This window comes from Pelodiscus sinensis, chromosome 8 (genome assembly GCF_052426305.1).
Source record: "Pelodiscus sinensis isolate ZL-2025 chromosome 8, ASM5242630v1, whole genome shotgun sequence".
In the NCBI taxonomy this organism is placed as follows: domain Eukaryota; kingdom Metazoa; phylum Chordata; order Testudines; family Trionychidae; genus Pelodiscus; species Pelodiscus sinensis.
The window spans coordinates 51,763,121-51,778,380 of record NC_143059.1 but is presented as its reverse complement, the minus strand read 5'-3'; the positions used below and the strand labels follow the sequence as shown (position 1 = coordinate 51,778,380).

The window sequence follows — 15,260 nt, the reverse complement described above, 5'->3', positions numbered from 1 at the left end:
TGCAAATAAAACTGGGATTTAAATATCCTGTACTTCATTTACATAGTCGTGTTATGGCACTATTTCGAAATAACAGACGCTCTTAAGACGTGGTAATTTCGAGAGAAAACCCTTCTCTCAAAATGACCCTTATTCCTCATACAATGAGGTTTACCAGTTATTTCTGGAGAAGGGTTTTCTCTTGACATAACCTTGTCTTAACAGTGTCTGTTATTTTGAAATAGCGCTATAACGCGAATATGCAAATGAAGCATGGACTATTTAAATCCTGGCTTCATTTGAAATGTTGACTGTCTTCATTTGCATCCCTCTATTGAAAGAGGGTGCAAGTGTAGACATACCCTTACAGACTAACACAGCTACCTCTCTGAAACTACTGTAGTATGTAGTATGTTTTCACGGTAGGATTTATGACAAAATGAAGACCTCTTTATTAATACTGAATCATAACTTTGTAAATGCTTTGAAATAAGTGCTTCATATTTAACAATATAAAGTGATAGCATTTGGATTATTATATTTGTTTATTCCTTTTAATATGAACACTGGTTGATTTTATTTCCAAAATGTACAAATAAAGATTTAAATATTGTTGGAGGATACATTACAGATGTTTTTAATTATGTAATTGTACACCCACATATTTCTTGGTGGATACCAATGCATTGGGTCCACTCCACTTCTTAAAATGCCATTTCTACAAATACTTAATGCTCCCTGAAGCAAGCAGTATTGTGATACACATGTAGAAAATATTATTACTGAGGTTCTAAATTTTGCTTTCTCCCAGTTAACCCTGCTATTTGGGTTCACTACATAAACCAGAATGGGCTTGTTCAGAGCATTAAAATATTGGTCCCTTTTGGTAATGCTAACCATTCATTTTAAAAGACTGCTTATATGATTATGTGGTAATGCCATTTCAGCTGGTTTCTAAAGATAACAAATAACGATATTCATTTTTCTAGAATTTTACTCTCAGGAAATCAATGAGCAACATACTTTAGAAAAATAAGTTTCCTAGGTCTTGTAAACCTAGTTATATTGCTAAAAAGATATATATATATATATATATTTAAAAAACTGAAAATAAATACCATTGTAATCCAATATTTGCATAAAAGCTTCTTAAAATTACTTTCTCTGGGTAAGCCAACCAGAACAGGATACTGCTAAAGAAGTTTGCTCATGTATAGGTTCTTTCTTAGTTACTTGGAAGTTTCTTTCTTTCAAATTCCTACTGAAGTACAAATTATCTTCCTTTTACATAGAATGTTAAGGGTAAGAAATATGTCTCCAGGTAGTTAAGATAATGCTAAATTTTATGTCTTATCTAATAGTCAAAGACATTCAAGATCCAGTGGTCTCCTTTGTCACTCCGTATTTCTTTGAAGAAGCTGGTCCAGTAGTTGCTAGAGGGTAAAAATAAGAACAAACCCTTTGGTCATAATTTAGATGCATGGTTGGGACATATAGCAGAAGTCACTGTGATCATTATCATTTAAGGGTTGCATTAACAGTTTCCATTTTAACCTACTGATTTCAGTCAGTCAAAACTGGCTGAAACTTTCACCTTCAATCAGATATATTCCTGGCTTAGTGTCGCCTCAAGAGGCATTCTGTGGGTACAAAACTGTTAATATTTGATTATAACAACTGTGAAAATACAATACCTTCCTATAATAAAAAAATTGTGACTCCTCATGTTTGAAAAATTCTAGTATCAGAATAACTGGGGGTAGTGAACTGAGAACTTCTTCAGCACGAGCCTTCCTGTCTCAGGTTCTGCCATTGCACTATGTCCACATGCAGCAGCATCCAAAAACATTTTAGGCAGCATCCAAAAACATTCTATCCCACAATTCCTAGCAAAGCTCCCTAGTAGAGGTTTGGGATGTCTATGGCATGTAACCTTTATTCTCACCTGCTATTTTTAATTTATTCCACTGCATATTTGATCTCTGTGCAGGAAAGAGGCATCAACATGAACCATGAAGTTAAATCTTTGCTTTTGCAAATGCATTGCAAAGAGTCACCACTTTCCTCATGAATGGCTGCCAGAACAACTCTGGACATGGAGGCTTGGGGTATTGAAATTTGCTACCTTTGACTAGTGATGAGTTTGATTTCACTGGCTAAGTTTACACCGGCACTTTACAGTGCTGTAACTTTCTGGCTTGGGGTGTGAAAAAACACCCCCTTCCCCCAGAGCTCAGCAAGTTACAGAGCTGTAAAGTGTCAGTGTGAACCAGGCTACAGTACTGGGAGCTGTGCTCCCAGCACTGTTAGTTACTCCCCTTGTGGAGGTGGTTTACATAGAGCGCTGGGAGATCACTTTCATAACCCCCTGTGATGGGGTGTATCAGCCCGGCACAGGAGCTGATGGAGTCACTTTGGCCCACCTGACAGAGAGAGACCCACCCCCACAGCCCTACCTGGCATGCTCCAACTGGAGATTGACTATAAAAGTTTATGGAATAGCTCAGTCAGGGCTGATTGCTGAGGGATACATTGCTGAGGGAGCACCAGGGGAGGAAGTGCAGCCCGGCTGACAGCTCATACCAGAGAAGCAGCAGAACAAGAGTCAGCCTACAGAGGAGACATCTGCCAGGTAACTGGTAGGAAGTAGCCAGGGTGGGGAAGTTCTCCCCGAGCACTCAGTGTGTTACGTCAGAATTCCCCACTGAATGAGCACTGGAGTGTGCCACTGCCAACAGGGCCCTGAGCTGAGACCTGGTAAAGAGGGAGGGCCCAGGTCCCCGTATTCCCTCCTTACATACCCTCGTGTGAGGGGAACTTTATTACTGCTGTATTGACTAAGACCGCTGGGCCATAATGCCCTGATTAGAGAGACTGCTGTATGGAGTTAAGCTGCAGAGCTGTAATATCCTGACTAAAGGGGCTTATACAGGGCCTAAGGCCACTGGGCTGTATTAGCCTGAAGAGGAGGACTTGTATATGTAGACTGAGGCCACTGGGCTATAAAACCCCAAATACAGGGGCATGTATATTGACTGAGGATGCTGGGCTGTGATAACCCACATAGAGGGGTGGACTTATTGATTAAGGCTACTGGGCCATAACACCAAGAGTAAAGGAACATTTATATTGTCTGAAGCCAATGGGCCATGCTGTACATAGTCCAAGTGGCCTCTGAGAACCTGTCGCACCTCAGCACCCCCACTGATTTCTCCTTTGAAGATCTGGGTCTTAGTCTCTCAGGGTATGTCTCCTTGCTGCATAAGCCTGAGGCAAGTACCTAGTCCAGCCAGGTATATTTTGTTATACACACCCACTGTGCTTCCATTCTCTATCTGTAGACTACAGTAATCGTACTTCCCTATTTCACAAAGGTGTTGTGAAAATAAATACATTAAAGATTGTGAGGTGCTCAAATCTATAGCAGGGGCTATAGAAATGCACAAGACATAGGTAAGCGAATTTATTGGGGGTTATGTGACCAGAGTTGTATGATTTTAATGCAGTAGGACACAGTTATAGCCCAAATTATACATATTCACAATGGAATCATTACCTTTTTGAAGACCTCAACCCGCAGTCTGTTGCTTTGTATAATTATCTGTTTCTGTTTTTCTTCTTGCTTCTTTTTCACTTCAGGCAAGTTATTATAAATCCTGGCATAAATGTGGAATATTAACATGTAATATTTATAGTGTCACAACTACCTTAATTTTTCAAAGTGGAAACAATTCTTCTAGGTGATCACTGGTTTTATTATGCATTTGTAAATACCTGAATCAGATTTCATACATGACACTGGTATCACAATGAAAGATTTTGAACTCAGAAACTTGAGAAATGGTATTTATTCTGAAATTATTAAATGAAACTAGAGGGTCAGGTTATCTTAGTTACATCAATGCAATTCTGGAGTAACTTCACTGAGCTCAGTGGAATGATCTAGATTTATTGTATTGTAACTGAGACAAGAATTTGACCCAAACTTTTTTTTTTGAGATACATCACAATAGTAATTCCAAACAATAATCTTCAATGAGTCTCAAAAATGTGAAAGAAAAAACAAAATGATAATTATATTAACTGGTACGATTTTTTCACTATCACTGTGACCCTTTCACCAGAAGACAAATTTCTCTATTCTTAATATAACTTTAGTCCTTTTACACTCAAAAAAGTAACTTTAGGTCTCATTCTTTTTCCTCTGTAGTCAATAGCAAAATTGCCAATGACACAAGTGACAGAATGATTAGACTTTATGTAACAAATATCATCTTACTCAACAATTCTACTCTTTGGGTCCATTCTGATCTAAATCATAAGTTTTCAGACTTCACTAATTTAGTGCACTATTAAACTTTACTATTTCGCAGTACAGAGACCATACAGCAGCCAATTCTGGCTTGCACATTATCAATAGTGTTTTATTTTTAAGGACAGTGGGACATAGTTTGATCTCTGCGAATTCAGAAAAACTCCTAGATGTCACTTTGCATTTTTTGTTGTTATAAATGACTAAGGTGCAAGGTGGCAAGGGAGGCTCAGATTCCTAAATATCTAAAGCAAAATGCAGGACAATGTAGCACTTTAAAGACTAACAAGATGGTTTATTAGATGATGAGCTTTCTAATAAACCATCTTGTTAGTCTTTAAAGTGCTACATTGTCCTGCATTTTGCTTCAACTACCCCAGACTAACACGGCTACATTTCTATCACTATTCTAAATATCTAATACATTGCAGTTTTTACTAGGATATGTGCTGTGGTCAAGATTAAAAAAAAATAACAACATTTATTTCTGAGTTTAGTTTTGGGGTGCATGACTTCATATACCTTAAATAGGCCTGATTTTTCAGAGGATGACTGAGTACTTGAATAAGTGAAAATCAGTCCTTTTAAGATGCCTTAAGTTGGGCCTCCAAAATTACTAGTCACTAATAAAAATCTTGATCTATGCACCTCTGCAGAGAGATAGCTCTTAGTATTAGAGAGAAGATTCTTTATTCATATTTAATGCTTAACTAAGAGTAAGAGTATGTCTACACTACAGAGATTTTTTTTGAAAAATGGCTGTTTTTCAAAAAAAACCTTCACTCGTGTCCGTACTATAATTGTGTTCTTTCGAAAAAAAATTGAAAGAATAGGAGGGGGTTACCTCTTTTTACAAGGAAGAAGCCTTTTTCTGAAACAGCTCATTCGGAAAAAGGCATGTGCTTTGGCAGTATGGACGCTCTCTTTCTGAAGAAGTTTTTTCGGAAGCTCTCTTCTGGAAAAGCTTCTTCCAAAAGAAGCCTGCAGTCTACATGTAGCCTAACTCCCACTGTTAACAAGAAACTTCACTGGATTGCTTATGGTAGATGAATAATAACAAATATGGCAGAAGATGGAGAAAGCAGCCTGCAGAATAAGAGCCCCCAAAGGAATATTTGGAAGGATGCAGTACAAACTTCACTGTGCTTTTGGACAATCTGCACAGGTGGGATCATAAAAAGTGAAATTCTGTACTACAAAACTGAAACTACTGGTATATTTTTCAGGGCTATAATATATGCACAATATTAAGCGCAAATCTCGTAAACGTTAATAAATATATTTGAATAAATAACATTTAGTAAATTACTAAAGACCATCAGACAAGCGAGAGCAAATGGTGCATCATGGGCCACAAAATAAAGACTCCCAAATTATACCTTGCCACAGAAACCAGCCATAATTGCACTCTCCCTATGCTTTCTGAGTACAGGAATGCTCCCAACAATTACACCAAGGCACTAGATACCCCAAAAAGGGGTGGGAGGTGGCAGAACCAAGACCTACAAGCACTGAGTTAGGCCTGCCAATAGGAGAGGCAGGGGCAAAGGGAGCAACTGTTCTAGGGCCAGGAGATTCAAAAGGGGCCTGGGACTCCTGGGTGCCCCTAATTCTGCTACTGTGGTAACAGCTGGTGCCCCCGTCCCTTGAAATTGCCACCAGAGCCTCATGAGATGCGCTCTGGGAAGCTCTGAGGGCTGGCTGGAGAGAAGGGGAACAGTACACTCTGGGTGGTGCTCTAGGCTGGCTGCCCCCAGCTCTGCCCCTTCTGTCCCTTCGAGGAGTGCAGAGCTGGATCTCTCTACTTTGCCCAGGGGCCCAGCAAGTCTGTTGGCTTCCCTGCATGTAGCAGAAGAACTGTCCATCAAAAGCAATATAATCTGCACTCCATATAGGGTGATAGTGGTGGGGGGAGGGTGTTCTCTCTTCCTCCTCATGAGAACCCCCAGAGTCAGTTTGTCCCTGTAGAAGGTGGCCTGCTGTTGCTTCTGCAAAGACAGAATAACTCCACACCATCCTGTAACTAGGGCAGCCTCTCATCTACAGTAGAGTTCCAGCCATTTTAGGGGGAAGACCATGTCCATATTTGTGCATACTGTACAAGGCATGATATACCACAAACCCAATATGATGATGCTAATTAGGCAGTGCTGGGTTTTGCCATTGGATTGCAGGGAATCACAATGAATTCTAAACTGGTTTGTACCTTTTAGATCTCATGTGCATCTCCTTTTCTGAAATGAACCTTTCCTTTGGTTTGAACAGATTATCTACGAAAATAAAAATATAATTAGTCAGAGGAGTCTTTATTTAGCATGTTTTAATGAAACAATAACAGCACTGCTTTCCCTAAATTCATTCACTTGGTGTTATTTCTTATTAAATCACTGCTGACATATTGCTTGCATTGAAGTCTAAGGAAAGATTCCTGATTATTTCATTTGGAGTTGACTCAGACTCTTAAGTTGCCCTTAAGAGGGGGAAGGATAGATAAAACCTATTGCCACCAACCTCATTACATGGTTCATTTATTTTAAATGCATATCACTTTTGTCACCGTCACAAGCAGCAGTGCATTCCTCCAATTCAAGCCATGTACCTGCTGATAACCTATTTTTCTGTCATTTTTTCCTGCTTTTGGAAAGCACAAGTGACTGAGTCTCTACTGCCTGGCATCTTCTTTAGTAGATTACATTTTTGCAAAGTGGGTCAGATCCTCTGGTGGTGTTAACTGATTTACATTTACAGAAACTTGGCCCAGAGTTTTTTCACCTATTTTACATTGGACCACAGTTTCCCAGATTGCCTATCAGCCTCCCCTCATTCCCTGTAAAAGTTATGGAGCAGGTTCTCAAGGAATCCACTTTGAAACATCTGGAGGAGAAGGTAATCAGAAACAGCCAACATGGATTCAACAAGGGCAAGTCATGCCTGAGCAACCTAGCTGCCTTCTATGATGGAGACAGTTGGCTTTGTGAATATAAGGAAAGTGGTGGACATGATATACCTTGATTTTAGCAAAGGGTTTGATGTGGTCTTCCACAGTATTCTTGCTAAAAAGTTAAAGAAGCAGGGCCTTGGATGACATTCCACATCTTCATTAATGTGGATAGTGGGATGGACTGCACACTTAGCAAGTCATGCATGACACTAAGCTGGGGGCAAAATAAATCTGATGAGGTTCAACAAGGACAAGTGCAGAGTCCTGCACTTAGGACAGAACAATCTCATCCACTGCTACTGGCTGAAGACAAACTGACTAAGCAACAATTGTGCAGAAAAGGACCTAGGGATTAGGGATGTAAAATTCTGTTTAAAAAATTAACTGGCTAACTCTCCAACCAGGCCCCCCAGTGTGGTTGAGGGGGCTGCTTCAGTCTGGCTGGGCTGCTGGTTAACCACTTTCCAGGTAAGCATCACCTATTACCAGTGGAGCTGGGGCAAGGACTGGCAGAAGGGGTGGAGTGTGCATGGGATGGGGCAGCCCTGGGGTTTTTCCTGGGCCCTGCCTCCTGCTTGGAATGGCACTGCTGGGTACAGCCTACACGGAGGCTGCCTAGTGGATGGGGCTGGTCACCAGAGCCTCTGCTACCCCATACTTAGCACACAGCTACATAGGTCACCACAAAATTTGGGGCAATTTGGTGCCTCAAATTTTGTGGTGCTCTGTGCAGCTGTGTATTTTGTATATTGGTTGGGATGACTAGTAAACTCAGGGTGATTTCAATAATGCAAATTTAGTGGCCCAATTAGAGTCACTAGAATACTTAGAGTGATAGGGATCCAGGACATCTTTGTTCTTAGTGTTTTGAGATCAGATTTAATTCTTTATGATAAACAAATGTGCATTACATAATACCACAGCATATCAAAGGAATTCAGAAAAGAGTATATTTCACAATGAACAACAAATGTGCCTCTCTTCTATCTCACTACAAATAAGATAATGTAAATACTCAAGCTAAAGAAATAAATATTAAGTTCCAGAACTGCTGGACACATAGGTTAGCCCAGAGCTGATCCTGCATCCACTGCCCTGAGTACAGACCTTCCCCCTTCGCATTCTGTTCCTAGCTTTTTAAGACACCACATATGTTTCACTGATATTTATAGAGGTTGCCCTGGCAACCAAGCAGCCTACATCCATTTAAAGAGGCCACACCCAGCATCTCAATTACATTCGGTTTACTCAGGAAATAATCAACTTGTCTTTAAGAGCAATGTTAGTCACATATCTGAGTTAAAATGGAAGGTACTGTTCAGCAGTACCTGTCCTGGGCTTATATAGTTTTCAGAATGAAAGTTATGCAAAAAGAAACTCTTCGAGGCTTGAGGATTAGCCCCTTTCTCAAATGCTTTGTAACTGGCAAGAAAACTTGTACATTACCCACATAAATTCTAAGTAATTTTAATCATCGTGTATTAAATTTTTTCAAACAAACTATATCCCTCTGCCCCCCAAACCTATGAGGACACATTCTCTGGTATGACCAAGCAAAGCTTAGCACAGAATGGGGTCTATGAAGTTAAGCTGGGTCACTTTGGCTGCTTGTGTACCATACAGCTGCCTCATTGATGCTCTAAAACGCATCCAGCTGCTAAAGGTCACAAGAGGCCATTTTGGCAGCCTAAAGCTGCCTTTTCTCCTTTCCCTACAGCCCCTAACATGAAGACGGTCACATGTTAATCCTCTGGGATCTCATTAACCTTAATCCTCTGGAGTCTCCTTAAGAGCTCTTTGTGACCCCTTTGCAGTGAAAGGTGCAAAGGAGCTAAGCAGAACTAAGAATTTGGCTGATTATTTAAAAATAAAGGACAAATTCCTCTGTGTGGGTGCACAGAACTAAGATGTGGGGATCCTATATAGAGGATTACTCTCCCTGCCTAGCATACAGCCAGCTCTAGGAGGGTTCCCTCCACATTCCTGTGCAGAGCAGGAGCCAGCTGGGAAGGAGTGAGGCTGAGCCAGTAGACTCATCCTATGCTGAGCCTTCCTGAACTACATCAAATTTGGCTTGGGGCAAGCAGTGGATTTGGCCTGATCAGATGAATAATGTCATCTGAATGCTCAGAGCATTGCTCACAACTCCCTATACATCAAGATTAGTATTTGTAGAAGCCTCTAATTTTTTTAGTCTGGAGAGCTGTTGTTCTCTCACTGCTGGGACAAAAATACCGTCTTGAACTTTTTTTTTAAATAAAAAGTTATGTCAGTGACATCTCCAGCCAGCAAGCTGGAAAGGCTTCCCTCCAGGTTCCCACCCATGGAACACAGGGAAGAAATGTCAGTTGGCATCAGACTAACCAGGCTCCTGCCAGGAACATTGGGCTCCCCACCCTGGAGCGCAGTGAAGACAACAGCAGCCGACTTCATCTCTTCAGAAAGCAGTTAATCTCCAGTGAGGCTTCACCTGAGGACTGGTTAATTTCCAAGGGGTGGTTGGTCAGTAGTTGTAAGAAGAGGAAGGAGAACTCCCTGCAGCTTGGAGATGAGATAAGCCTAGGACTCATGTTTATATATCTAGTCCAGCCACACATCTCCCCCAGCCTGTATGAGGTTTCTCCATAAATGCCATTTATAGGTTATTCCCTCTGGTTATGAAAGGGCAGAAGAGCTCCAGCTTGAAGTGGGAGGTCAGACCAGCATCAAGCACTTCTTTGCAGAGAAGCAGGGCCACCAGCAGGGGAGAGATGGACGTGGAGACCACGCCAGCCCACTTGCTCAATCAGTGAAGACTAAGGATTCATCTTCAGAAACTACTGAGGGCAGGAGCTCTTTTTGCAGAGGGGGAGGCGTAAAAGGATGAGTGAGATGTACGGGATGAATAAATAATTCCTAGGTGCCTTAGCACATAGTGCTGGGAACAAGGAGAGGGTATCAGAATGCCTGGTTGAAAAGGAACCCTGGTGGCTCTAGTTGCATTGCTGACAGGTCCATTAGAAGGCTGATTGGTGGTACAGGGGGGCTGAGACAGGCTCCCTTCCTGTCTTCACTCTGCACAGCTCCTGGAAGCAGCTGTGGATTCAGAGGGGTGCAGGCTCTGGTCTTGGGCTGAAGGGTTTAGCATGTTGGAGGGGCTCCAGGATTAGGCGGGGGAGGGAGTTGTGGCACAGGAACAGGTTCAGGATACAGGCTCTTGGTGGAGTTTGGATGCAGAAGGGGCTAAGGGGTATTTAGGACATGGACTCTGGCTGAGCACCACTTACCACAGGTGGCTCCCAGCTGATAGCACAGTGAGACTGAGGCAGGTTCACTCCTGCCCTGGCCCCACACCACTCCTGAAAGTGGCTGGCATGTCCAGCAGCAGCTCCAGGAGAGAGGGCCAGGTGGCTTCACATGCTGTCCCCATCTGCAAGCACGACCTCCACACCCCCTGTTCCTGGCCAAAGGCAGCTGCAGGAGCAGTGCCTGCAGGCAAGGCAGAGTGTGGAGACCTCCTGTTCTGCCTCCCACAGGGGCCACAGGGACGTGCCAGCTACAAGACTCTGTGTTAACCCCGATGCAGTGCCAGACTGTTAGTGGCAAATCTTATTTGGTTGCAAGAGTCTCCAGGAATTTGAGCCCAAATTCCAGGAGATTCCCAGCCTGTGTTCTGCACACGAATGGAAAAAATTAGAGGGAATGAATTTTGTTATGTGCACCAATATGGGGGTAATGAGCAGATGTGCACCACCAGTAGAAACCAAGTTTTTATATATATATATATATATGTAAAATTACCACAGGGATAATTACTCCAGCCAATACCAGGTAGGCATTTTAGAACTCACTACTCAAAGAATTAAATTTAAGCATAGAGAGAAATAAAAATTATGAAATGCACTGACCAATCAAAAACCTGAAATAACACACTTTGAAAGAAGTAAAAGCAGTAACTACAACAATATAAGTATGTTTTGTGTCAGGAGCTGAGTGGGAAAGACAGAGTATGCATATGGGAGAGTGACAGAGACACACAGCAAATTAGAATGATAGTGATTCACATTGCCCCTTAAAGTATGCTGAGCACATTTAGACGTAGGAGCAGTTGCCAGTGAGCTCCCTCCATCTTGAGCCCTGTCATGTCCCCTCCTCTCTGGAGATGGGGTGCAGGTGTTGGGAGGAGAGAGACACCTTGACATCAGCATCCCCATATTTTACCTTTACACTCAGGTTGTGTCTACATTGGCACCCTTTTCCGGAAAAGGGATGCTAATGAGACAAGTTGGAATTGCAAATGCCGCGGGGGATTTAAATATCCCCGCGGCATTTGCATGAACATGGCTGCTGCTTTTTTCCAGCTCGGGGTTTTGCCGGAGAAAAGTGCCAGTCTAGACAGGATCTTTCAGAAAATAAAGCCTTTTCCAGAAGATCCTTTATTCCTGATTTTAAGAGAAATAAGGGATCTTCCGGAAAAGGCTTTATTTTCTGAAAGATCCCGTCTAGACTGGCACTTTTCTCCGGCAAAGCCCCGAGCCGGAAAAAAGCGGCAGCCATGTCCATGCAAATGCCGTGGGGGATATTTAAATCTCCCGCGGCATTTGCAATTCCAACTTGTCTCATTAGCATCCCTTTTCCGGAAAAGGGTGCCAATGTAGACACAGCCTCAGAGTAGCTCCCTGGAGCTTCCTGCTTGCTGTGCAAATGCAGAGGGCAGGAGAAGCACAAGAGTGGGGAGAGGCTGATGAAGTACTGGCACTTGATAGATAGCCTTTCGGCCAAAACAGGCAGGATTACCTGTCAGAAGCTTCAGGATCTACCATCAGATCCTGATCTTCTGGTTGGTGCCCATCGCCCTAGAGCAATAATCTCCAAGGGCATGTCTACACTAGGAAATTATTTCAGAATAATAACTCTCAAAATAGTGCATCCACACTACAGGGAAGCCTCGAAATTCATCCGAGGCAGTCTCCCTTAATGTGGATGTGCTTACCTTGGCTTAGAGCCCCAAGAAGCACTGGAGAGTTCTTACTTTGAATGACCTTGGGAGTAGTTATTTTGAAATAGCAGCACTGGAGAGTCCACACTACTGCTATTTTGAAATAAATAAGCATTATTCCTCATGGAAAGCAGGAGATATTATTTCGAAATAACCAGCCTGTTATTTTGAAATAACGGTTTTGGTAGTGTGGGTGCTCCACTTGTTATTTTGAAATGAGGGGAGTTATTTTGAAATAATTCTGAGGGAAAACTGACCTAAAAACTGTCTTGAAAGGGCATTAGAACAAGATATGGCCTGTACACCTTGGCAGGAAAGAGAGGTTGCTGTGAGAATGGCTTTTAGAGGAAGAATAAATAGTGGAAATCCTGAAAAACCTTCCCTGGATATTAAAAAACCTCTAGCTTGCTTATAAAAATATCTGCTGCATAAAAAAAGAGTCATAAGTTTTATAATGCAACATCATAAGCAAACATGCAATACCCAGTTATATAGAATCTCTCCGCTAACTCTCACGGCAATATTTAACGGGGAAATAATTTAAAATATGGCTTTACAAAAAGGTTAAACCGTGGGGGATTGCACCAGGAGAAAAACTTAAAATAATTTAAAAAGGAAATGAAAAGCCAATACAAATTATAGAGTAAAATAATATGTGCATGGTACTTAATTATGGTTAACATCCAGGCAGCAAAATACAGTTTGAAGTGGAAGTTTGCCATGCTGGCTCATCAAAAGGGCCACTATGCTAAGAATTATAATATCTGACCAAATGCATAATCAAGGTCTGAATTAACGTCCCTATTGAGCAAAGATCAAACTAAGTCATAAGGCAGACAATGCACCAAGATGATAATAGCCGACTTCTAAATTACATTTGTTAGATTATTACAATTCAACATCAAATTCATAGCTTTGATTTTTAGTGTGAAAAATATTCTAAGCAGGGAAAAGTACTGAGTTCTAAGATTGACAGCTTTTCAGAGTTTTTGCTGAGAAATTCTACAGAAAAACAATGTTGCTATGAGACACGCCATCCACGTTTTATTCAAATCCTGTAGAACTGCTGAGATTCTGGTTTACAATAGCATGCCTAACAGTGATTTATCTGTGACACTCCCTTAATGGGGTGAGGAACCCACACCAAAGTGTGGAAGTTGCTAACCAAGGCAAACAGTTCATCATCATGAATATATTTTTAACAAATGCTAATGCCAATCCCAGAGATGGATTAGAAGAAAAATACATTTCCTGTCTGGGGACCTCTTAAATGTTTAGCGAGAGGACAGATAGCTTAAGAATGAGAAGAGACTGAATAGGTTCCGTGGCTTTCCATGCACAAATAAATCACTGAGCTACTGAAATAATGAGAGAGAAAATGTACTGTTGGCCAGTTTCTGCCTATTGGTACATGAAAGTGCCTTCTGCTTCCCTAAAAATGTGTACACACCCAGTTCATGACCCTGCATAGTATATTGCCAGTCACTGAAAAGTGAAGCCCTTGCAAGTGGTTATATTTAGGGGCTTCTCTCCTGTTTAACTAAAACAGGCATTCAACAAAAGCTCAGTGAGCTGCCTCAATTGACAAATTAGCCTGTTACTTCCACCAATTCAGTGGTCTGACTTTCTTTAAAGCTTCAGTTGCAAACATGCACTGCTCAATACATCCCCAGTCCTCTTCTCCACCCTCCCCCATGCAGAACTAACATGTGTGTCACCATTCCATTATTCATTCCACTTGTGTAATTCTACTCCTTCCTGCACCCTGGGTCTGTCTTGTCTATTTAGGTTGTTACCTTTTGGGGACTGTGTTTGTTCAATGACTAGCACAATGAAGAGCTATTCTTGCTCGGCTCATAGGGCACTACCATTATAAATGTGGTTAATAATAAAATCACAACAAAAACAGGTGGTTGCTGGTCTCAATTAGATTTTCTTGAGCATATCCTAATTTCTATTCATTACTTTTGGCCCCAAACTACTAGCAATGTGCCAACAGCATGAGTGATGCTGTTGCTAGCACTGAATAATGACAGGGGTGGGAGGAATCAGAGTCTTGGCAAAATGGGAGTAATATACAACCTGAAATGGAAATGTGGCTTCAAAGATTTAATCAACCACCAATGCCACCTGAAGGCAGGCAGGCTGCATTATAGTGGCAGTGGCATTGGTTTTTGTGTATTTTTTAGTTTATATCCTCTAATTGCCCTTGTCTACATTCCCTAATAATAATCAGGTCTACACAGTTCTTCTCAGGACAGCCCAGAGAAAGCCTGTTTCCTACAGTTCAGGAGATGTTCCATGCATTTGCTTCTAAAATACTTTCAAAATCAGAGAATTTGAGACTGACTTCCAGATAGTAATATAAATCAGGAGAAATCAGCAAACCTCTATTAAGGTGATGGATGGTAACTTTATGATTCCCTATATTGCTGTTTCCAAAAGGGAAGGAAAATTAGAGGATATAAAAATATGTTCTTCTGAATTTAAAAAAAAACTTTAAAAGTGTGTATGCACACTAAGATCACAAGGCTGTTCATTAGGAGGATTTAAAGGCCTATAAACAGCTGGTAGTCTTGTCACTAAAGTAATTACATCATGGTTTTTGAGATTTAAATCCAGTTATTTGAACATTGTTTCTATTCAGTTCATCACAGTGGGATCTCTAATTTGTTTGACATAGTCAACAGCAGAATAGCGTTTCTTGGAATAATTAGCACTCTAATTTAACAGTGCACATTACCCAGTCAGTACGAAGGCTAGTAAAAGAGTTTGTAGGTTATTTGCCTCAGAAGTGATGCTAGACTCTTCTGCTGGATAAACATTCACATTTTCGTAATGTTGTTTTGGACATTTTGTTAAATCCTGTTCATGAATTACAATTACAAATGGCAAAACTTGTTTTAGAAGATAATCAAGTAAAAGGAAGCTGCACAGATGTCAGTATTTATATGGAAATTTTATTAGATACCAATAATCTTTCTCCTTTATGAGAAACAGTAAAGTTATAACAACAGGTCTCTAAGGGCATGTCTACACTAGGACATTAT

General features: G+C 41.2%; 1 protein-coding gene and 1 long non-coding RNA gene across 3 annotated transcripts in view; one reads left to right on the top strand and one right to left on the bottom strand.

Annotated features, from left to right (window-relative positions):
* LOC142830431 (uncharacterized) overlaps window positions 1-15,260 on the top strand; it is a 77,308-nt gene that overhangs the window by 14,775 nt on the left and 47,273 nt on the right. The window lies entirely within an intron of this gene.
* The window catches only part of C8H10orf90 (chromosome 8 C10orf90 homolog), a 117,171-nt gene continuing 102,416 nt past the window's right edge, over window positions 506-15,260 (bottom strand). For both annotated transcript variants that reach the window (XM_075935279.2, XM_089780182.1), the window contains exons 7-9: window positions 6,498-6,561; window positions 3,536-3,635; window positions 506-1,412 (exon numbers count right to left, since the gene is read on the bottom strand). In XM_075935279.2, coding sequence (XP_075791394.2) covers window positions 1,374-1,412; window positions 3,536-3,635; window positions 6,498-6,561 — 203 coding nt within the window. In that variant the 3' untranslated portion in view covers window positions 506-1,373. The remainder of the gene's footprint in view (window positions 1,413-3,535; window positions 3,636-6,497; window positions 6,562-15,260) is intronic.